Here is a 22,985-nt window from a genome sequence, read left to right on the forward strand (position 1 = left end):
AAAATACAGACCAGGATCGAGCAGGGCTGTGTGATAGTCCCCATACTATTTACAATCTAGATGACCATTGTTATTTACCTGCTCTCTGGTGTCAGTATTAAATACCACCTAGAAGGAAAACTCTTTAAACTCAGTTGCCTCTGTGCCAAAATTAAACTGACCATCATGGACATACATGATTTAAAGTGTGCAGATGACTGCAGTGTCGTTGTCCACTCCACACCAGATTTGCAAGCCACTCTCAAGCTCTTCAATTATGCATACAAGAAACTCAGCTTGTCCTTGTATATTACCAAAACAAAACTCATGACAACCAACACCCGATCAGCCAAATATTCCACCTCCCATATATATTGAAGGAGAGGCTCTGGAATACGTTGAGCACTTCCCATACCTTGGCAGCCAACTCCCTCAAAAGCCATCATTGACGAGGAGGTCCAACACCAGATCAGCCTTCCACAAAGTATGGCGGCAAGTGTTTGACAACAAAGACCTCAGCAAATCAACAGAAGACCTCCTGTGTAGAGCAGTTGTCTGGGGGAGGTGGTGCCGCAGTATTGTCACTGGACTAGCAATCCAGAGACCCCAAGGTAATGCTCTGGAGACCCAGGCTTGAATCCCACCACGGCAAATGGTGAAATTTGAATTCAATGAAAATCTGGAATTAATCTGATGATGACCATTAAACTATTGTTGATAGTCATTAAAAACCCACCTGGTTCGCTAATGTCCTTTAGGGAAGGAAATCTACCTGGTCTGGCCTATATGTGACTCCAAGCCCACAGCAATGTGGTTGACTCTTAAATATCCTCTGAAGTGGCCTAGCAAGCCATTCAGTTGTATCAAACCACTAAAACATCTAAAAGGAATAGAACCAGGCAGATTACTCGGCATCGACATAGGCACCGAAAACGACAACGGCAAACTCAGCCTTGTCAACCCTACAAAGTCCTCCTTCCTAACATCTGAGGGCTTGTGCCAAAATTAGGAGAGCTGTTCCCTCAGACTAGTCAAGCAACAGCCTGACATAGTCATATTCATGGAATCATACCTCATAGATCATATCTGTCAAGACGATATAATGATGTTGTTGGAAATTATTTTAAAATAGAGTTCGAGTGGGGTCTGTGTCTATGTGTGTCTTAATTGGATTAAAGACAGCTAATCTGGATGCTTTGATGTATAGTAGTTTTGAGATGTTAATTAGATAAACGTAAGGTAGAAGGTAAAGTGTAAATTCGCATTTGTTAAACCATTCAAGATGATGGGTGAAATCTTAGACCTAGCTAGACGACGCCAAGCAACGTGTTTATTTTTTTCAAACTTACTAATAAAATTGGTGGAATGAAAGGATGTTATTGTTAGAAGAGGTAAAATTAAAAGCCTAGTGATACAATAGAAAATTTACATTCAAAGAGAAAAATATGTATAAAGGAGAAAGGAGAGAGCATGTGTAAGGCAGAGACATTTTAAGAATCAACAAGTATGAGAATAGGTGGGAAGGCAAGTGGTAAGGACAACACAAAGAGTCTACAGAGGGATATAGACAGGTTAGACAGAGCAAAAAACGTGGCAGATGGAATATAATGTGGGAAAGTGAGAGGTTATGCACTTTGGCAGGAAGAAGAGGAGCTGGATGGTACTTAAATGGGGAAAGACTGAAGAAAGCTGCAGCACAGAGGGATTTGGGAGTCCTCGTGCATGAATCCCAAAAAGCTAGCATACAATTTCAGCAGGTAAAGGCAAATGGAACGTTGGCCTTTATTTCAAAGGGAATGGAGTATAAAAATAGGGAAGTCTTGCTAAAACTATACAAGGCACAAGTTAGACCACACCAAGAATACTGTGAACAGTTTTGGTCCCCTTATCTAAGGAAAGATATACTGGCATTGGAGGCTGTCCAGAGTAGGTTCACCAGGTTGATCCCAGGGATGGAGGGATTTTCTTATTGAAACAGATAGGATTCTTAGGGGGGCTTGACAGGATAGATGCTGAGAGGTTGTTTCCCCTTGTGGGAGAGTCTAGGACCAGAGGGCATAATCTCAGAGTAAGGTGGCTCCCATTTAAAACAGAGATGAGGAGGAATTTCCTCTCTCAGAGGGTAGTCAATCTGTGGAATTCTTTACCGCAGTGGGTTATAGAGGCTGGGTCACTATGTATATTCAAGGCTGAGATAGACAGATTTTTAATCAGTAAGGGAATCAAGCATTATGGGGAAAAGGCAGGAAGGTGGAGTTGAGATTATCAGATCAGCCATGATCTCACTGAATGGCAGAGCAGACTCGATGGGCCGAATGGCCTACTTCTGCTCCTACGTATATGGTCTTATGAAGCCTCAAGTTGCTGTCTGCAAGGACCCCGAGCTGAGAGAAACACATTTTGAATGCAACTGTCCAGGGTGTGCTTTGCCAGGTGTCTGTTTAAATCTGGAATTTACTGTTGCCTCACCGGGGGTCTAACTGAGAGTCCAATTAATTAGGGGATTTTTGTAGTTATTATAATAGTAATTTTATAGACATATGTATGTGTTATAATTTTTCTTGTATTAATAAAAGTTTTATTTAGTTTTATAAAAAATCTCGAGACTCAGTGGTCTTACTACAACTTAATTCAAAGACTGCATCTCGAAACATACAAATTGGAAAAAGGGGTTATGACAGTTGATTCAAGCTTCCCTCTGGGATTTGAATAACTCAGCCCTTACCATCGGCTGTGTCATAATAATGTCCTAGACACCACCATCACCATCCCTGGATATGTGCTGTCCCATCCACAGGACATACCCAGCAGAGGTGGCGGCACAGTGGTATACAGTCAGGAGGGAGTTGCCCTGGGAGGCCTCAACATCAGCTCTAGACCCTTTGAAGTTGCATGGCATCAGGTGAAACATGGGCAAAGAAACCTCCTGTTGATTACCACATACCCCACCCCCTCAGCCGATGAATCAATACTCCTCGATGTTGAACATCACTTGGAGGAAGCACTGAGGGTGGCAAGAGCATAAAATGTACTCTAGGTGGGGGACTTCAATATCCATCAGCAAGAGTGGCTCAGTAGCATCACTACAAACCGAGCTGGCCAAGTCCTAAAGGACATAGCTGCTACACTGGGTCTGCAGCAGGCAGGGAACCAGCAGGAGGGAAAAATATATTTGACTTCATCCTCAGTTATCTGCCTGCCGCAGATGCGTCTATCCATGACAGTATCGGTACAAGCGACCACCGCAAAGTCCTTGTGGAGACAAAGTCCCGTCTTCACATTGAGGATATCCTCCATCATGTTGTGCGGCACTACCACCATGCTAAATGGGATAGACTTTGAACAGATCTAGCCACACAAGACTGGGCAACCATGAGGCACTGTGGGTCATCAGAAGCAGCAGAATTTTTTTTTTATTATTCATTCATGGGACATGGGTTTCGCTGGCTGGGCCAGCATTTATTGCCCATCCCTAGCTGCCCTTGAGAAGGTGGTGGTGAGCTGCCTTCTTGAACCGCTGGAGACGGTGTGGTGCAGGTACATCTACAGTGCTGTTAGGAAGGGAGTTCCAGGATTTTGACTCAGCGACAGTGAAGGAAAAGCAATATATTTCCAAGTCAGGATGGTGACTGACTTGGAGGGGAACTTCTAGGTGGTGGTGTCCCCATCTATCTGCTGCCCTTGTCCTTCTAGATGGTAGTGGTCATGGTTTTGGAAGGTGCTGTCAAAGGAGCATTGGTGAGTTCCTGCAGTGCATCTTGTACACAGTACACACTGCTTCTACTGTGCATCGGTGGTGGAGGGAGTGAATGTTTGTGGATGTGGTGCCAATTAAGCAGGCTGCTTTGTCCTGGATAGTGTCCAGCTTCTTGAGTGTTGTGAGTGCCGCACTCATGCAAGCAAGTGGGGAGTATTCCATCACACTCCTGACTTGTGCATTATAGATGGTGGACAGGCTTTGGGGAGAGAGAATGACTGAACTCTGTGACGCCTGACAGCAATGAAGAGCACCGTCGAGGTGCAGGCAACACGAACATGTCCAGGGAGTGTGAGGCCGGACCATCACTTTGGTCGGAAGGCTGCATAAAGTACAGGGGAGAGGCCCTGGACAGCGACACCTGTTCTTTATGCAGCGCTTTTGCAGAGCGTTGTCGCTGACCACAGCTGCCACCACTTCCCAAGCCGGATGCAGCTGCACATCCTGTGACCATAGCGGGGGTAGAGGACATCACAGCGGTTACACTACATCCAAAAGGGAAAGTGGATAAATGTATAAAGGGGTATGGGGAAAAGGCAGTGTGGTGGAACTAACTGATTACCTCTTTCAGAGACAAGCATGATGGGCCAACTAAGGTTTCTTTCTGTAATTCTATTCCCTCCAGCGTTATCACTGGGCTCCTTTAGTGTGGAGGTAGCAGTATGCTTCTGTGGAAGAAATACATTAAACAGTTTGAGGGAGAGAGGAGTGGGTCTGAGACTAAGTTTACAAACTTAAATAAGGGCAATTATGAGGGCATGAAAGTTGAGCTGGCTAAAGTGAATTGGCAAATTAGGTTAAGGAATAGGTCAATAGAGATGCAGTGGCTAATATTTAAGGGGATATTTCAGAATATTCCAACGAGCAAGAAAAAGTCCAAGGGATGGGCTAACCATCTGTGGTTAACTAGAAAGGTTAAACATAGCCTCATAGATGTCTATAGCACAGAAGGAGGCTATTTGGCTCATCATGTCCACACCGGTCATCAAATATCTGACTACACTGATCCCATTTTCCAGTGCTTGGCCCATAGCCCTGGAGGATATGGTAATGCAAGTGAATATCTAAATGCTTCTTAAATGTTATGAGAGTTTCTGACTTAACCACCCTTTCAGGCAGTGAGTTCCAGACTCCCACCACCCTCTGGGTTAAAATAATTCTCCTCAACTCCCCTCTTAGCCTTCTACCTCTCACCTTAAATCTATGCCCCCTGGTTATTGACCCCTCTACCAATGGAAAAAGTGCATCCTATCCACCCTATCTATGCCCCTCATAATCTTAAATACCTCTATCAAGTCCCCTCTCAACCTTCGCTGCTCCAAAGAAAACAACCCCAGCCTCTCCAATCTTTCCTCATAGCTCAGACACTCCAACCCAGGCAGCATCCTGGTAAATCGCCTCTGCACCCTCTCCAGTGCAATCATATCCTTCCTATAATGTGGTGACCAGAACGGCACACAGTACTCCAGTTGCAGCCTAACCAGCGTTTTATACAGTTCCAGCATAATCTCCCTGCTCTTGTATTCTATGCCTCGACTAATAAAGGCAAGTATCCCATATGCCTTCTTAACCACCTTACCTACCTGCCCTGCTACCTTCAGAGATCTGTAGATATGCACACCAAGGTCCCTCTGATCTTCACTGCTTTCCAGGGTCCTACCATTCATAGTGTAATCCCTTGCCTTGTTAACCCTCCCCAAGTGCATTACTTCACACTTTTCCAGGTTGAATTCCATTTGCCACCGCTCTGCCCACCTGACCCAGTCCATTGATATCCTCCTGCAGTTTACAGCTATCCTCCTCACTATTTACTACCCTACCAATTCTCGTGTCATCTCCGAACTTCTTGATCATACCCCCTACATTTAAGTTCAAATCATTTACGTACACCACAAACAGCAAGGGCCCCAGAACCGAGCCCTGTGGAACCCCAATGGAAACAGACTTCCAGTCACAGAGACATCCCTCTGCTTCCTGCCTCTCAGCCAATTTTGGATCCAACGTGCTACTTTGCCTTGGATCCCATGGGGTCTTACTTTCTTGACCAGTCTGCATGAGGGACCTTATCAAAAGCCTTGAAGTCCACGTAGATCACATCAAATGCATTACCCTCATCAACACTCCTGGTTACCACCTCAAAATTCGATCAAGTTTGTCAAACACGACCTTCCCTTGACAAATCCATGCTGGCTATCCCTGATTAATCCGTCTCTCTCCAAGTGCAGATATATTCTGTCCCTCAGAATTCTTTCTAGTAACTTCCCCACCACCGAGGTTAGACTGACTGGCTAACCTTTCCTCATAAAACAACCCACCCATTCCAGGTATTAGTCTGATAAACCTTTTCTGAACTGCTTCCAATGCATTTGCATCCTTCCTTAAATAAGGTGACCAATACTGTGCCCTTCCTTCCTTTTTTAATAATGGGACAATGTTAGCAGTCCTCTAGCACCTCACCTGTGGCCAGACAGGATTTGAAAATTACTGCCAGGACCCCTGATATCTCTTCCCTTGCCTCCCTCAACAACCTGGGATACATCTCATCCAGGCCTGCAGATTTATCCACTTTTAAGGCCATTAAACCCCCTAGTACCTCCTCTCTATGTTAATTTCCTTTAATATTTCACAGTCCTCCACCTTGATGTCTATATCTGCATCATCCTTTTCCATTGTGAAGATTGATGCAAAGTATTCATTGAGGACTGCATCCACATCTTCCAGGTCCACACACAGGTTACCTCTATGGTCCCTAATTGACCCTACTCTTTCCCTAGTTATTCCCTTGCTCTTTATATATTTAAAAAACCCCGCTGGGTTTTCCTTTATTCTACCCACCAATGCTTTCTCATGCACTCTCTTAACTTTTCTAATTTCCTTCCTTCAACAGTTGAAGGGTCATGAGGACTTGAAAGATCAACTGTGCTCTTCTCCACCGAAGCTGCCAGACCTGCTGAGTTTTTCCAGGTATTTCTGTTTCTGTTTTTGTACAAAAAGATATAGGTAGGTTAAGTGAGTGGGCAAAGATCTGGCAAATACGGTATAATGTGGGAAAATGTGAAATTGTCCATTTTGGCAGGAAGAATAAATGAGAAGCATATTATCTAAATGGTGAGAGATTGCAGAGCTCTGAGGTGCAGAGAGATCTGGGTGTCCCAGTGCATGAATCACAAAAGGCTAGTATGCATGTACAGCAAGTAATTAGGAAAGCTAATAGAATGTTATCATTTATTGTGAGGGTAATTGAATACAAAAGTAGGGAGATTATGCTTCAGTTATACAGGGCACTGGAGAGACCACATTTGGGGTACTATGCACAGTATTGGTCACCTTATTTAAGGAAGGATGCAAATGCATTGGAAGCAGTTCAGAAAAGGTTTATCAGACTAATACCTGGAATGGGTGGGTTGTTTTATGAGGAAAGGTTGGACAGACTATGTTTGCATCCGCTGGAGTTTAGAAGAGCAAGAGGTGACTTGATTGAAACATATAAGATCCTGAGGGACCTTGACAGGGTGGATGTGGAGAGAATGTTTCCTCTTGTGGGAGAACCTAGAACTAGGGTACACTGTTTAAAAATAAGGGGTTGCCCATTAAAAGATGAAGCGAAATTTTTTCTCTCTGAGGGCTGTGAGTCTTTGGAACTCTCTTCCGGAAAAGGTGGTGGAAGCAGGGTCTTTGAATATTTTTAAGGCAGAGGTGGATAGATTCTTGGTAAGCAAGGGGGTGATATCGGCAGTAGGTGGGATGCAGGTTTCAGGTTGCAGTCAGATCAGCCATGATCTTATTAACTGGAGGAGCAGGTTCGAGGGGCTGAATGGCTTGCTCCTGCTCCTTGTTCGTATGTTCATAAGTAAAGCGATCTAATATCTGGTCTCATTTTCACTTGGGAGAAGCGAGAAACCCAATAACACCAGTAGAACTGTATCTAGTGAAAGGTCTGTGCCTTCAAGGGAGGAGGGCAGAAAACTGATTTCTGAAAAAGAATTTTTGAATTCCAGTCACTTAAGCAGATACATGTGATGCAATTCAATAACTTTCCACGATGCGATCCTTTGGAACGGGTTAGTGGACCAGCTGGTCTCTTCCTGATCGACATTTTGTATATTCGTAAATGTTTGTACTGAACCAGCATAAGAATTTTCTGGGGCTCCATTTAGCCAACAACCTTTTCCATTCAGCCTGCTTAACTTCCCGCTATTTCCCTTAGTTGCTTCTCTCTCCAGAAAAAATATTGCAAAGTTGACCAACTACTGCAAGACATGGTGCCAAAACCAAGCACCAGTAAAACAGTCTCTAGTACATTCCACCTTCACAGTGCCAGCGCTAAAAGGGTACTGAACAACACCCTGGATGTCCAGAGATTGAAGCACAATCCCAACTCTATTTATCTAGGTGTCATCATTGACAGAACCCTCAAGTACATACAGCACCTCATCAAGATTGCAGAAAAAGCAAAAACTTGCAACAACCTCCTCAAGTAAACTGGCCTGAACCTCATGGGGGTCTCAGTCCAAGACCTAAGAGCCTCTGCTCTTGCCATTGTGTACTCAACTGCAGAACACTGCCACCCCAGTATGGTAGCAATCTGCTAACACCAAACTTATCGATGTGCAACTCAGTAATGAGCGTCATTACAGGTATTCTGCAACCAACTCACCTCCCCTGGCTCGAAGTCCTGAGCAACATTCTCTCTCCCCACTAATCAAGAGGGTAATTGCAACAAGCAAGCTACTGGAGAAGGTCTGCTCTAACCCAACTCTACCCTTACTCAATGACCTCCTCAACCTGCCAGAAGTACTCCTTCCCTCTCCCCACCCCATATGGTTAAACCTACCAAGCTGAGGACTAACAGCTGAAGACCGATGACAGGAGGATTGGCAGGAGAAAATATCCACCAGAAACTACTCTTTCATCATAGACCCCATTACTCGTCCACCAGGCTTTGATCTCCCAAAGCGACAGTGGGCCCTTTTAAACCCTGGCCAAGGCCTCTGTGCAGTCACTGAACATCAGTGGGATTGCCAAGGCTGCATCTATACTGCAATGACTCACATTGTTGAGGAGTGTCCACTGACCAAACTTGAAGATGGGATTAAACAACTCCATCTAGCTATTGACATGGGTATTGCTTGGCTCTGTAACTATGCACACGCTAAATAAAAAATGTCTCCTAAAAAGCAGCCCAATTCTCTCAATTACATTTTTTAGTTCTGCTTCAAAAGCTTGTCCTGGTGCAATTCAATCATGTTTTGAGAGAAGATCCAGCTTTTCCACTGGTACTCACCCCTCAACAGTTGTGCTCTTGATTCGAACACATTCCAATTTCTGTGTATCCCAGTTGCATAACGGATCCTTTGCCAGGAGGCAGTCCTCACAGTGGGAATACTTGCTGCAGTTTACTGCTGAAAGCTGAACCACCTTGCTAGTTGATCCAACGTAGATAGAATCCTGGAAGGAACAATTTGTATCAGTGACAAATTCACTCACAAACTCTTTCTCAACTACCAATTTTTTAATGAAGCTCTTCTACCAGGCTGAATATAGAAATTTCAGAAGGTGTGAAAAGGAAGATAAGAGTGGTAAAGGGAGGATCATGAGAAGAGACTGGCAGCTAACATAAAAGAGAATCCAAGAGTTTTCATGTGGCATTTGAATAGTAAATTAGTAGTAAGAAGAGGAGTAAGACCAGTCAGGGATCAATAGGGGCATCTACACATTGTGGCTGAAGGCATGGTTGAAGTGAAAAATGAGTACTTTGCATTTGTCTTTAATAAGAAGATGCTGCAAAGTCATAGTGAATGAGGAGGTGGTTGAAGTACTAGATGTGTTAAAAATTAATAAAGGGGAGGAATTTGAAAGGCTGGCTGTACTTATAAGTTGATAAGTCACCAGGACCTAATCAGATTTGTCGCCCATCCCTAAATGCTGTTGAGTGGATGGTGGGGGCCAGCTTCTTGAACCGCTGCAGTCCATCTGGGTAGGTGCACCCACAGTACTGTTAGGAATGAGTTCCAGGATTTTGACCCAGTGGCAGTGAAGGAACGGTGATGTATTTCCAAGTTGGGATAGTGTGTGACTTGGAGAGGAACTTGCAGCTGGTGGTGTTCCAGTGTGGCTCCACCCTCATCCTTCTAGGTGGCAGAGGTCCTGGGTTTGGGCGGTGCTAGCAAAGGAGCCTTGGTGAGTTGCTGCAGTGCATCCTATACATGATGATGACAAAAGGTATTCACTTAACAGAGCTGTTAGAAAGCATGCTTCAGAATCGCCGGTTCTATGTTGAACTAAGTGGGAAGCACAACAGGTGGCCTATTCAGAAGAACGGTCTTCCTCAGGGAAGTATGCTTACACCTCTGCTGTACAACATCTACACGAATGACCAACCTATGGACGGTGTCACATGCCGTTTTATATATGTTGATGACTTACGTGTCACTGCCCAAAACACTAATTTTAAACGATGGTTAAAATGCTTTCTGAGGCCTTAGAGGCCTACAATGAAGAAAATCATCTTCGTGCAAACCTATCAAAGACACAAGTTTGTGCATTCCACATCAGAAACTGTGAAGCCAAACGCCAGCTTATAGTAACTTGGTGTGGAGCAACACTGACGCATTCTGAATGATCCCAGGAATGAAAGGCTTAACATATGAGGAACGTTTGAGGACTCTGGGTCTATATTCGATGGAGTTTAGAAGGATATGGGGGGATCTGATTGAAACTTACAGAATACTGAAAGGCCTGGATGGAGTGGACGTGGGGAAGATGTTTCCATTAGTAGGAGAGACTAGGACCTGAGGGCACAGCCTCAGAGTAAAGGGAAGACCTTTGAGAACAGAGATGAGGAGAAACTTCTTTAGCCAGAGAGTGGTGAATCTATATAATTCATTGCCACAGAAGGCTGTGGAGGCCAGGTCATTGAGTGTATTTAAGACCGAGATAGATAGGTTCTTGATTGGTAAGGGGATAAAAGGTTACGGGGAGAAGGTGGGAGAATGGGGTTGAAAAACTTATCAGCCATGATTGAATGGCGGAGCAGACTCAATCGGCCGAAAGGTCTAATTTCTGCTCCTATGTCTTATGGCATTGTGAGCACCCTATCTACTTAGGAGTCACCCTTGACAGATGCCTCACCCTTCAAGAACCACATTGAAAAGACAAAGGCAAAAGTGAGCGCACGAAACAACATCCTGAATAAGCTCACTAACTTAAAATGGGGAGCAAGCTCGAAAACATTGTGAACCAGTGCACTTGCTCTTTGCTATTCCACTGCCGAATATGCCTACCCTGCATGGGAAAGATCTACTCATGCTAAGAAGATGAATGCCGTTCTGAATGCAAGTTGCCGACTTATCACAGGTTGTTTAAAACCAACAAACACCAACAGCCTATGTATCCTGGCGGGTATCACTCCCCCTGATATAAGAAGAACGGTAGCCAGCAAGAAAGTGCGACTCCGTCAAACATCAGATGAGAGGCACCCTCTACATAGTCATACACCTACACCCAGCCGCCTAAAGTCAAAGAAGAGCTTCATGAACAGTGTTGTTCCATTACAATCAATCCCATCTGAAGCCCGCATCGCCTTGTGGAAAGAGCGGCTTGCCAGTCTCGAACAACCCCCAGCGATGGAAATTCTACCGGATGAAAGCCTTCCCCCAGGAGCTAATTGCAACTGGGCAACCTGGATGTGCCTTAACAGACTTAGGACTGGTGTAGGTCGTTCAAAGGTGTCACTAAGCAAATGGGGATATACAACCAGCCCGAAAACTTGTGAATGTGGAACTGAGCCACAGACTATGCAACATCTCCTGCAATGCCTATCGCTAGAGGAACCCTGCACTGTTGCAGATCTTGCCGAATTCAGCAACAAGGCGCAAAAATGTGTCCAGTTCTAGCTGGGCCATGTATAGACTGCCCGTGGACACGCTAAGAAGAAGATCCTGTACATGGTACACACTGCTGCCACTTTGCATCGGTGGTGAAGGGAGTAAGTGTTTACGTTGGTGGATGGGGTGCCGATCAAGTGGGCTGCTTTGTCTGGATGCTTTCAAGGATACCGAGGGAAATAAGGGTGGAAATCGCAGAGGCAATGGCCATAATCTCTCAATCCTCAGATATAGGGGTGGTGCCAGGGGACTGGAGAATTACAAATGTTACAGCCTTGTTCAAAAGAGGGTATAAGGATAAATCCAGAAACTACAGGGCAGTCATTTTAACCTCGGTGGCAGGAAAGATTCTAGAAACGATAATCCAGGACAAAATTAATGGTCAATTGGAGAAACTAATTAGATTAATTAGGGAAAGCCAGCATGGATTTCTTCAACGTGTACATAGCTTTCCAAAAGGCATTTGATAAAGTACCGCATAATAAGCTTTCTAATAAAGCTGAAGCCCATGGATTAAAAGGGATAGTTGCAGCATGGATACGAAGTTGGCTGAATGAAGGAAACATAGTGGTGAACACTAAAATAAAAGCAAATGCTGGAGATCTGAAATAAAAATAGAAAGTGCTGGAAAAACTCAGCAGGTCTGGCAGCATCTATGAAGAAAGAAGCAGAGTTAACATTTCGAGTCCAATAGCACTTTCTTCAGAGTTGCGGTGAACAGTTGTTTTTCAGACTTGAGGAAGGGGTACAGTGGGGTTCTCTAAAAGTTGGTTTCAGGAACACTGCTTATCAATGAGTGTATTGGGCATGAAAGGCACAATTTCAAAATTTGCAGATGACATAATGTGAACCTTGAGGAGGATAGTGATAGACTTCAAGAGGACATAGACAGGCTGGTGGAATGTGACGGATTAAATTTAATGCACAGAAGTGTGAAGTGATACATCTTGGGAAAGGAGAACAAGGAGAGGCAATATAAAAATAAAGGGTACAACTCTTAAGGAATGCGGAAACAGAGACCTGGAGCTGTATGTGCACAAATTGTTGAATGTGGCACGGCAGGCTAGAATATAGTTTAAAAAGGCATCCGGAATTCTGGACTCTTTTAAATAGGGGCATTGTGTACAAAAGCAAGCAGGTATTGATTAACATTTATAAAACTCTGGTTTGGCCTTAACTGGAGTATTGCGCTCATTTATAAGCACCATGCTATAGGAAGAATGCAAAGGCTTTAAAAAGGGTTCAGAAAAGAGGTATGAGAATGGGAACGGGAGACATCAGAATCGTGGAAATGCATGGGCTCCAGTTACTTGGAAATATATTGTCCACATAATCCTTCAACATTTTTGGGTCAAAATCATGAAACTCACTCCCAAACAGCATCGTGGGTGTCCCTACAAAACACTTTTAAAATTCTTTCACAGGATGTGGGCATTGCTGGCTCGGCCAGCATTTGTTGCCCATCCCCAATTGCCCTTGAGAAGGTGCTGGGGAGTTGCCTTGTTAAACTGCTGCAGTCAATGCCTTATAGGTACACCCATAGTGCTGTTAGGGAACGAATTTCAGGATTTTCACCCAGCTTCAGTATCTATGGAGTCACGAATGGCACTGAACATTGTGCAATCATCAGCTACTTCTGACCTTATACGGGAGGGAAGGTCATTGATGAGGCAGCTGAAGATGGTTGGGCCTAGGACACCACCCTGAGGAACTCCTGCAGTGATGTCCTCAACTGAGATGATTGGTCTCTAACAACCATAACCATCTTCATTGTATTAGATATGGCTCCAATTAGTGAAGAGTTCTCCTCCTGATTCCCATTGACTTCAGTTTTGCAAGGTTCCGTGATGCCACACTCAGTCAAATGCTGCCTTCATGTCAAGGGCAGTCACTGTCACCTTACCGCTTGAGTTCAGTTCTTTTATCCATGTTTGGACCAAGGCTGTGAGGACAGGAGCTGAGTGGCCCTAGCAGAACCCAAACAGAGTGTTGGTGATTAGGTTATTGGTGTAACCGTTGCCTGGTAGGGCTTTCAATTACACTTTCGCATTGTTGATGATCAGGAGTAGACTGATGGGGTGGTAATTACCCAGGTTGGATTTGTTCAGCTTTTTGTGGACAAGTGTTACCTGGGCAGTTCTGCAAATTGATGGGTAAATGCCTGTGTGGCAGCTGCACCAGAACAGGTTAGCTAGAGGCCCAGCTAGTTCTGCAGCACAAGTCTTCAGTACTATTGCTGAACTGTTGATAGAGCCCATGACCTTTGAAGTATCCAGTGCCTTTAGCCATTTCTTGATATCACATGGAGTAAATCGAATTGGCTGAAGACTGGTATCCATGATGCTGGGGACCTGCAGAGGAGGCTGAGATGGATCATCCACTCAGCACTTCTGGCTGAAGATGGACGGCAGCAGTTCAAAAAGGTGGCTCACCACCACCTTCTCAAGGACAATTAGCAATGGCAATAAATTGTGGAAGAGAAAGTGTCATAGTGGTACTATCAGAGGGGAGTGAAAACATGGTAGCTAAATTTGCAGATGACACAAAGATAGGTAGGAAAGTATGCTGTGAAGAGGACATGAGGAGGTTGCAAATGGATATAGATTGGTTGAGTGAATGGACAAAGATCTGGCAAATGTAGTTTAATGTGGGAAAATGTAAAGTTGTTCACTTTAGCAGGAAGAACAAAAAAGCAGAGTATTACTTAAATGGAGAATGGCTGCATAATTCTGAGGTGCAGAGGGATTTAGGTGTTCTAGTACATGAGTCACAAAAATTGAGTATGCAGGTACAGCAAGTAATTAAGACTAATGGAATGCTATCCTTTATTACGAGGGGGATTGAACATAAAAGTAAGGATGTTATGCTTCAGTTATACAGGGCATTGGTGAGACTGCACCTCGAATAGTGCGTGCAGTTTTGGTCTCCTTGTTTAAGAAAGGATGTAAATGCATTGGAGGCTGTTCAAAGGAAGTTTACCAGATTGATACTTGGAGTGAGTGGGTTGTCTTATGAGGAAAGGTTGGACAGACTGGGCCTGTTTCGTCTGGAGTTTAGAAGAATGAGGGGTGATTTGATTGAAGTACACAAGATCCTGATGGCTTTGACAAGGTAGATGTTGAAAGGATGTTTCCTCTTGTGGATGAGTCCAGAACTAAGGGGCACTGTTTTAAAATTAGGGGTTGCCCTTTTAGGACAGAGATTAGGAGAATTTTTTTCTCTCAAGAGAGTTGTATGTGTTCGGAACTCTACCTCAGAAGGTGGTGGAGGTGGGGGTCAATGAACATTTTTAAGGCAGAGGTAGATAGATTTTTGTTAGGCAAGGGAATCAAAGGTTATCAGGGTTAGATGGGAATGTGGAAATTGAAACATAAGAGGATCAGCCATGATTTTATTGAATAGCAGAGCAGGCTCAAGGGGCTGAATGGTCTACTCCTGTTCCTATTTCTTATGTTCTTATGTATACTTACCATCTGGCTTGCAGGCATCCTGCTTACACTCTTTCCATCTCTATTCATACAGGACAAGCTGTCACACAAGAGCGAGGTACCTGACCTTTGGAGGAATGCCTGAAATCAAGGTCCTCATGGACTTTGAAAACAGAGCCATCCAGCTGGCCGGCGTGGATCTGGACTGTTCCTGTTTCACAGGTCACTGCCATGCACTAATTATTTCTCCTTGCTTTCACAGACACATCTTAGAGACAGCTGACAGAGCCCTCGACCCAGGGCCTCCAATCAAGCCCGAGGAAACCTCTGAAGAAGAATCTGAAGGGGCACCCTCCTTGATGATGACCCTTCACAGCGCTCATCCACACCCTCCAGCAGCGTAGAGAGACACACCTCAGTGGGATCTAGCTTTAGAATAGACATGGGGTCACAAACTGGTGAGCACATCGTACTGTCTGATCCATTGCAGGCGACGGCAGAGACTTCCCAGACGTCCGGCACTTGAAGGACTACTGGAGGCCAGAAATTTGCTGAGTCCGAGTCAGATGACGAGCCTCTTGACTTGGTCATGTCTCAGTTGCTGGAGCTGCAAAGGCAAGCTTGGGCAAATCAGGAAGGGATGTCCACTGCACTCCTCAGATTGCAAGGCATGATGGAGGAGTCCGCCCATCTTCATGCTGAGCTGATAGCAAGGCATGCCAACACAACGAGGTCAACACTGGTAGGATGGAGGCCGCCATGGAAACCTTGGTCCAAGATGTCACTGCTGCGCAGGCTGAACTCCATTGCCGACACTATAGTTGGCCTCCAACAGTGTGTACACGAGAGGGGCACGGGGCAGCTCGACCTCACTCCACCCACCCCTTCTCCTCGCAGAGTCAGCCAGGGGCCCTTGGGCACCCATAGGGGAGAAGGATCAACAGATGTACCCCCCGGGGCTATCCATCCAAGTGACTCCGAGTGTTCGGCCCCTCCGAATCCCCTCTTCCTGCAGCTCCAGCTCCACAGGCCGAGGAGGGTGCCACTGCCATACAGCATGGCCCCAAAAGCAGGCCGGGGCCCTCCAGAGGACACCCGCCAAGGTCATCACAGACAACAGGGCGTAGCAGTCAGCAGGCTGCCTCAACCTCCACTGTGGATGTCCGGGGAGCACCAAGACAGGCAGGGTTAGGAAGGTTAGGAAGATGTAACTCTTTCGAGTTATCAACAGTCACAGATTGTGGTTTCCGGGAGTGGGACATGAACCCACAACCCTCTGATTCAAAGACGAGGGTGCTATGAACTGAGCCACAGCTGACACCTCTAGGAAGATGTAACTCTTTCGAGTTATCAACAGTCACAGATTGTAACTCTTTCGAGAACATTCAGAGTTCTTGGTTCCCGGGAGTGGGACATGAACCCACAACCTTCTGATTCAAAGGCGAGGGTGCTATGAACTGAGCCACAGCTGACACCTCGAGGAAGATGTAACTCTTTGAGTACATTCACAGTTCTTGACTTTTTTTTTGTTCAAGTCCTGGAGTGGGACATGAACCCACAACCTTCTGACTCAAAGGTGAGGGTGCTATGAACTGAGCCACAGCTGACACCTCTAGGAAGATGTAACTCTTTCGAGTTATCAACAGTCACAGATTGTAACTCTTTCGAGTACATTCACAGTTCTTGGTTTCCGGGAGTGGGACATGAACCCACAGCCTTCTGATTCAAAGGCGAGGGTGCTATGAACTGAGCCACAGCTGACACCTCAAGGAAGATGTAGCTGCACAGCCTGGGCATGGGTGTTAATCACTTGTACTTAATGTTCACTATTGCAAATAAACTTCCAACAATGTCTCCCTGGCTATGGCTCCTTGTTCCAATGAGCAGTGTTCGTGCCACTCAGATGCGAAAACTTCCTGCACAAGATAAAGGCAGGTGTCTCAGTCCAGGAGCTCTTCACTATGCAGTGTGTAGCCTTCAGACCAAAGTGATGGTCCGGCCTTACACACCCTGGAGACATTACCCATGTCTGCACCTCGATGGCGCTCGTCATTGCTGACAGAATGTCATGGCAGCTGTCACAGAGTTCCATCATTCTCTCTGTGTACTTTCACCACCTTTAAGGTGGGGCTGGCCCCCAACTCTTCAGCATCTGTGACCAGTGACGCTGTGCTCCTGAAGGGCTCAAGTGCTGAAGGCGGACAAAGGATCAGGTGCTTTTAAAGTTTCATCGTTGCGTCTGCATGATATGATCCTGATCACAAAGTGCAAGTGAGATAGGAGTCAGATATTCTCAGGCAGATAGGAGTCAGGTATTCTCAGACGCTATGTGAAGATCTATGGAGTGTATTCACTGCATGTTGTCACCATCCTCCTGCAATTGAGCGACTATTAGCACCTCCACTGTGTCTCAATGATAGGAGCAGTATCACAGATGGTATGTGCACTGCCATAAGCCCCAGACTGGAGTCTCCTCATTGCATGTCATCATCATCCTCCACAAATCTACAAGCTATGAGGGCCTCCTGAGCGTGCCTGCCTTGTCTGGCCAGTGCAAGGTCCTCATCGCTGCCTTCAAGGACATCCTCACCCTCATCACCATCAATGTCCTCCTCATTGCAGGAGACCTCCAGCTCCTGCACCTCCTCCTCAGTCAGCTCCTCTCCCCATTACAGTGCCAGGTTGTAAAGGGTTCAACAGGCAACAACGTTGTGTGACATCCTCTGTGGGCTCCACCAGACCATTCCAGGCACTGGAACCTCATTTTCAGCATCCTGATCATTTGCTCCACCAAGCTGTGAGCTGCAGCATGAACCTCATTATGGCATCGCTCGGCTGCAGTCTGAGGCCGCCGCACGGGTATCGTCAGCCACATCGTCTGCAGGTAGCCCTTGCCCCCAAGGAGCCAATCCTGCAGCCTCTGTGGACCCTGGAAGAAGTCAGGGATCGATGACTGACTGAGAATGTAGCAGGCGTGGACACTCCCTGGAAACCATGCACAGACCTGCAGGGATCCCCTGTGGTGGTCGCACACCAGCTGCACATTCAGCGAATGGAAGCCCTTACGGTTGACATAACTCACCCTTTGTTACAATGGAGACCTGAGTGCCATGTGAGTGCAGTCTATCACACCTTGCACCTGTGGGAAACCCGAGATCTGGGCAAATCCAATTGCTCTGCATCCTGGCTCTCAGGCCAGGTGAAATGCACAAGTTGTATGCCCTTGCGAAGATGGCATTCGTGACCTTATGGATGCATTTGTGAGTGGAGGCTTGTGATATCCCACAGAGATCACCTGTGGGGCCCTGAAAGGAGCCACTGGGTAAAAATTGAGCGCCGCGGTCATTTTCATGCCCACTGGCAGTGGTGCCCTCCATGTCCCCATGGCGCTAAATCATGAAGTTGTTGGCAGATGAGACTGGCCAGTTCCCTAGACATGTGGAGTCTTCAGCGACACTGGTTGTCAGTCATATGTAAGCATGAAAGGCGGCATCCATAGGCCCTGAGTCTAGCTAGGCGCCAACAACTGCTTGCTATGGTTCTTCAGCAGCATGTGCGGGAGACCCAGCCGCCCCTTATTCCAAAGGGTGCTGCTCCTCCCTCTGCGCAGCCAGGCGCCTCCATCACCCTCTTCTCTGTTGTCTCAGCTCTCTGTACGCCACAAGACATATGACTAGTTCACCAGACTCCATGCTCCTGATGTACTCCTCGTGCAGGATGAAAGAGAAACAGACACTTGGGGATATTAAGGACTTGGTTAGGTCTGAAGGCCCCTTAACACATCCCGGAGAGTGCTGGCCACCACTTGAATGGCCGGAGGTAGTGCGCTGCATGGCTGCCTGAAACCGCAACCACCTCCCCCCACTCCACCTGACTAATTGGTGGCAGCCTTGCCCATTGAACTGCATGCTGTGCTCTCAGGCAGGCGCAGTCATTCTCCTAACCCGCACTGCAAGGCTGCACTGTTAGGTTGAACCTTGGGAGAAGACTGATCCAAACCAGGATGATGACATTGCAAAGAGTTGTGAGCGCCTCCACCAGTCACTGTTTCATGGCCAGCTTCAGCAAGGAGATTTTACCACGTGCCCAGTCATCCAACTAGTCCACTAAAATGTTCATTAGTTTGCAGTCTGTGCCCATGGGTGAAAAGCTGTGGAGCACTTTGTGGCACTTTCATGCCTCTGCGTTGCTCGAGTGAGCAGATAAGCTAGAGGCTCGACTCCATGCATGTCAATGTGGCTGCATCTGAACTGCCCCAGCTGCAGAGGAATGGTCACTTTGTACAATGTTTCCCTAACGGGTAGCCGCTTTCCTTCCCCCCAACCCACATGTGCTTGTGCACTACCTTCAACCACAGGGAAGCCCTTGACCCCCACCAAATGCGCCTCAACTGCAGGCCCTTGCTGCCACACCTCCAACACGCCTCAATCTTGAAGAACAAAAGGCGACCCTTGCAAGTGCTGCACAATGTTACTGTGCACTAACCTCTGAGTTCACCTCGAAGTGCAGCCTGCCAAGCGCACGCCTTACACATGCGTGGTGGACAATCCATCGGGGGGGAATAATATGATTCAGGTGGCCTGACCTTATAATGATATGCAGATGTATTACAACAAGTTTCCCGACGTCCGATGGCAGGAAATGTGGCCTGCCATCGATGGGCTGAGCAGACGAATGCAAACTGATTTCACGATGTCATGAAACCGATTTTTGGCCTTCTCGCCATATTGTCCACTCATGCCGCCAAGCACGCCCGACACTAGTGTGCATGGACAATTCCACCCATGGTTGAGAGGAGATCTGGTAGGAGAAGTTTAAGATCATGGGGGGTCTATCCAGAGTAGACGGAAAGAAACTGATATCATTGATGGAAGGATTGAGAACCAGAGACTTTCAAAAGGGAATTGGATAAGCATCTGATGAAAAACAAATTGCACTTCTAGGGAACAGTGAGTGGGATTAGCTAAATGCCTTTTGTAGAACACCATTGCAGACTTGACGGGCCAAACGACCTCCTTCAATGCTGTAACCATTCTACGATTCAATGATTTCCTAACCAACTAAATGATGGAAGAGAAGATTTCAAGTGCAGGATATTACATGACTCAGTCTCTTAACTCATGGCTCAATGTGGTGCATTAATGGTCCAGCAAGTTAATGTTCAACTGTGGCCAAGCTTTATGTGAAGCTATCCCTCAGGAGTTTGTTCAGAATAACCCAATTATATTGTAAACTTTGCCAGTGCATCTAATGTGGCTAGGGGTACCACCGAAAGAGTTAGTTTCATGACCTACCTCCTGAGGCTGAGTATTTAGCCTGCCAAGAAAACAGAACCTACTCAAACATTCCTGCCTCATTTGGACCTTTCTCCAACCCCTGCCCCATCACTGTGGAGAGGAAGGTTCTACCAGAATAGAACATGAGAGTAAACTTGCAGGGAACATAAAAGCTGACTGTAAAAGCTTCTATAAATATGTGAAGAGAAAAAGATTAGCAAAGACAAATGTAGGTCCCTTACAGTCAGAAACAGGGGAAATTATAATGGGGAACAAAGAAATGGCAGAAGAATTGAACACATATTTTGGTTCTGTCTTTACAAAAGAGGACACAAATAATTTCCCAGAAATGTTAGGGAACCAAGGGTCTAGTGAGAGGGTCTTGCTCTGTTTTGCTCTGTTTGACTCTGTTTGGCTCTGTTGTGCTCTGTTTTGCTCTGTTTCACTCTGTTTCACTCTGTTTTGCTCTGTTTGGCTATGTTTTGCTCTGTTTGGCTCTCTTTGGCTCTGTATGGCTCTGTTTTGCTCTGTTTCACTCTGTTTTGCTTTGTTTGAGAGGGAGGAATTGAAGAAAATCAGTATTATTAAAAAAAATGGTGCTAGAGAAATTAATGGGGTTCAAAGCTGAAAAATCCCCAGGGCCTGATAATCTACACACCAGAGTACTAAAGGAAGTGGCCCTGGAAATGTTGGATGCATTAGTGGCCATCTTCCAAAATTCTATAGACTCTGGAGCAGATCCTACAGATTGGAGGGTGGCAAACGTAACCCCACTATTTAAAAAAGGAGAAAGAGAAAAAACAGAGAATTATGGACCAGTTAGTACCGAAACATAAGATTCTTAGGGGGCTTGATAGGGTAGATGCTGAGAGGCTGTTTCCCCCTGTGGGAGAGTCTAGGACCAGAGGGCATAATCTCAGAGCAAGGGCGCCCACATTTAAAACAGAGACAATGAGGAATCTCCTCACCCAGAGGGTAGTCAATCTGGGATCAGTAGTGGGGAAAATGCTAGAATCTATTATAAAAGACGTGGTTACAGAAGACTTGGAAAGCATTAACGGGATTAGACAAAGTCAGCATGGGTTTATGAAAGGGGAATCATGCTTAACTAATCTACTGGACTTTTTTGAGGATGTAACTAGTAGAATAGATAAGGGAAAACCAGTGGATGTGGTATATTTGGGTTTCAAGGAGGTTCTTCATAAGGTCCCACATAAGAGGCTAATGGGCAAAATTAAAACACATGGGGTCAGGGGTAATATACTGGCATGGATTTAGAATTGGTTAACACACCGGAAAAAGAGAGTGGGAATAAATGGGTCTTTTTCCGGATGGCAGGCAGTGACTAGTGGTGTACCACAGGGGTCAGTGCTTGGACCCCAGCTATTCACGATATATGTCTTGGATGAGGAAACCAAATGCAATATTTCCAAGTTTGCTGACAACACAAAACTAGGCAGGGTTGTGAGTTGTAAGGAGGCTTCAGGGCAATTTAGGCAAATTGTCTGTGTGGGCAAACACACAGCAGATGCAGTATAACGTGGATAAATGTGAAGTTATACACTTAAGTGTGAAAAACACTTAAAGGCAGAATATTATTTAAATGGTGATATATTGGAAAATGTGGATGTACAAAGGGATGTGTGCGTCCTTGTACACCAGTCAATGAAAGTAAACAGGCAGGTGCAGCAAGCAACTAGGAAGGCAAATGGCATGTTGGGCTTCATTGCAAGAGGATTTGAGTTCAGAAGTAGGGATGTCTTACTGCAGTTATACATGGCCTTGGTGAGACCATACCTGGAGTATTGTGTGCAGTTTTGGTCTCCCTACCTAAGAAAGGATATACTTGCCATAGAGGGAGTGCAGCGAAGGTTCACTAGGCTGATACTGGGGATGGCAGGACTGTCGTATGAGGAGAGATTAGTTTGACTGGGCCTGTATTCACTAGAATTTAGAAGAATGAGAGGGGATCTGATTGAAATGTATAAAATTCTAACAGGGCTGACAGACTGGATGCAGGGAGGAGGTTTCCCTTGGTTGGGGTATCTAGAACCAGGGGCCACAGTCTCAGGGCACGGGGCAGGCCATTTAGGACTGAGATGAGGAAAAATACCTTCACTCAGAGGGTGGTCAACCTGTGGAATTCTCTACCACAGAAGGCTGTGCCGGCTGGGTTACTGAGTATATTAAAGAAATAAATTGACAATTTTTTGGATATTAGGGGCATCAAGGGGTATGGAGAGAAAGTGGAAATATGGTGTTGAGATAGAGAATCAGCCATGATCATATTGAATGGCGGGGCAGGCTCGAAGGGGGGAATGGCCTACTCCTGCTCCTAGTTTCTGTGAATGTACGTGTGGTGAATTAAACTGATGATCCAAAGGTAGGTAGGAAAGTAAGTTGTGAAGGGGACTTAAGGGGTATAGATAGGTTAAATGAACTTGCAAAGATCTGGCAAATGGAGTATAATGTCAGAAAATGTGGAATTGCCCATTTTGGCAGGAAGAATAAACAAAATGCATATCATCTAAATGATGAGAGATTGCACAGCTCCGAGATGCAGAGGGATCTGGGTGTCCTTGTGCATGAATCACAAAATCGCAAGGGGTATGGAGAGAAAGTGGGAATATGGTGTTGAGATAGAGTATCAGTCATGATC

At 45.8% G+C, this 22,985-nt stretch overlaps 1 protein-coding gene across 1 annotated transcript in view; it reads right to left on the minus strand.

The window, feature by feature from the left end:
- The window catches only part of LOC144688344 (semaphorin-4F-like), a 186,636-nt gene that overhangs the window by 14,096 nt on the left and 149,555 nt on the right, over window positions 1–22,985 (minus strand). Inside the window, exon 12 of the mRNA XM_078554783.1 lies at window positions 9,021–9,184. Coding sequence (XP_078410909.1) covers window positions 9,021–9,184 — 164 coding nt within the window. The remainder of the gene's footprint in view (window positions 1–9,020; window positions 9,185–22,985) is intronic.

The sequence above is a fragment of the Cetorhinus maximus genome, chromosome 1, assembly GCF_964194155.1.
Source record: "Cetorhinus maximus chromosome 1, sCetMax3.hap1.1, whole genome shotgun sequence".
Lineage (NCBI taxonomy): Eukaryota > Metazoa > Chordata > Chondrichthyes > Lamniformes > Cetorhinidae > Cetorhinus > Cetorhinus maximus.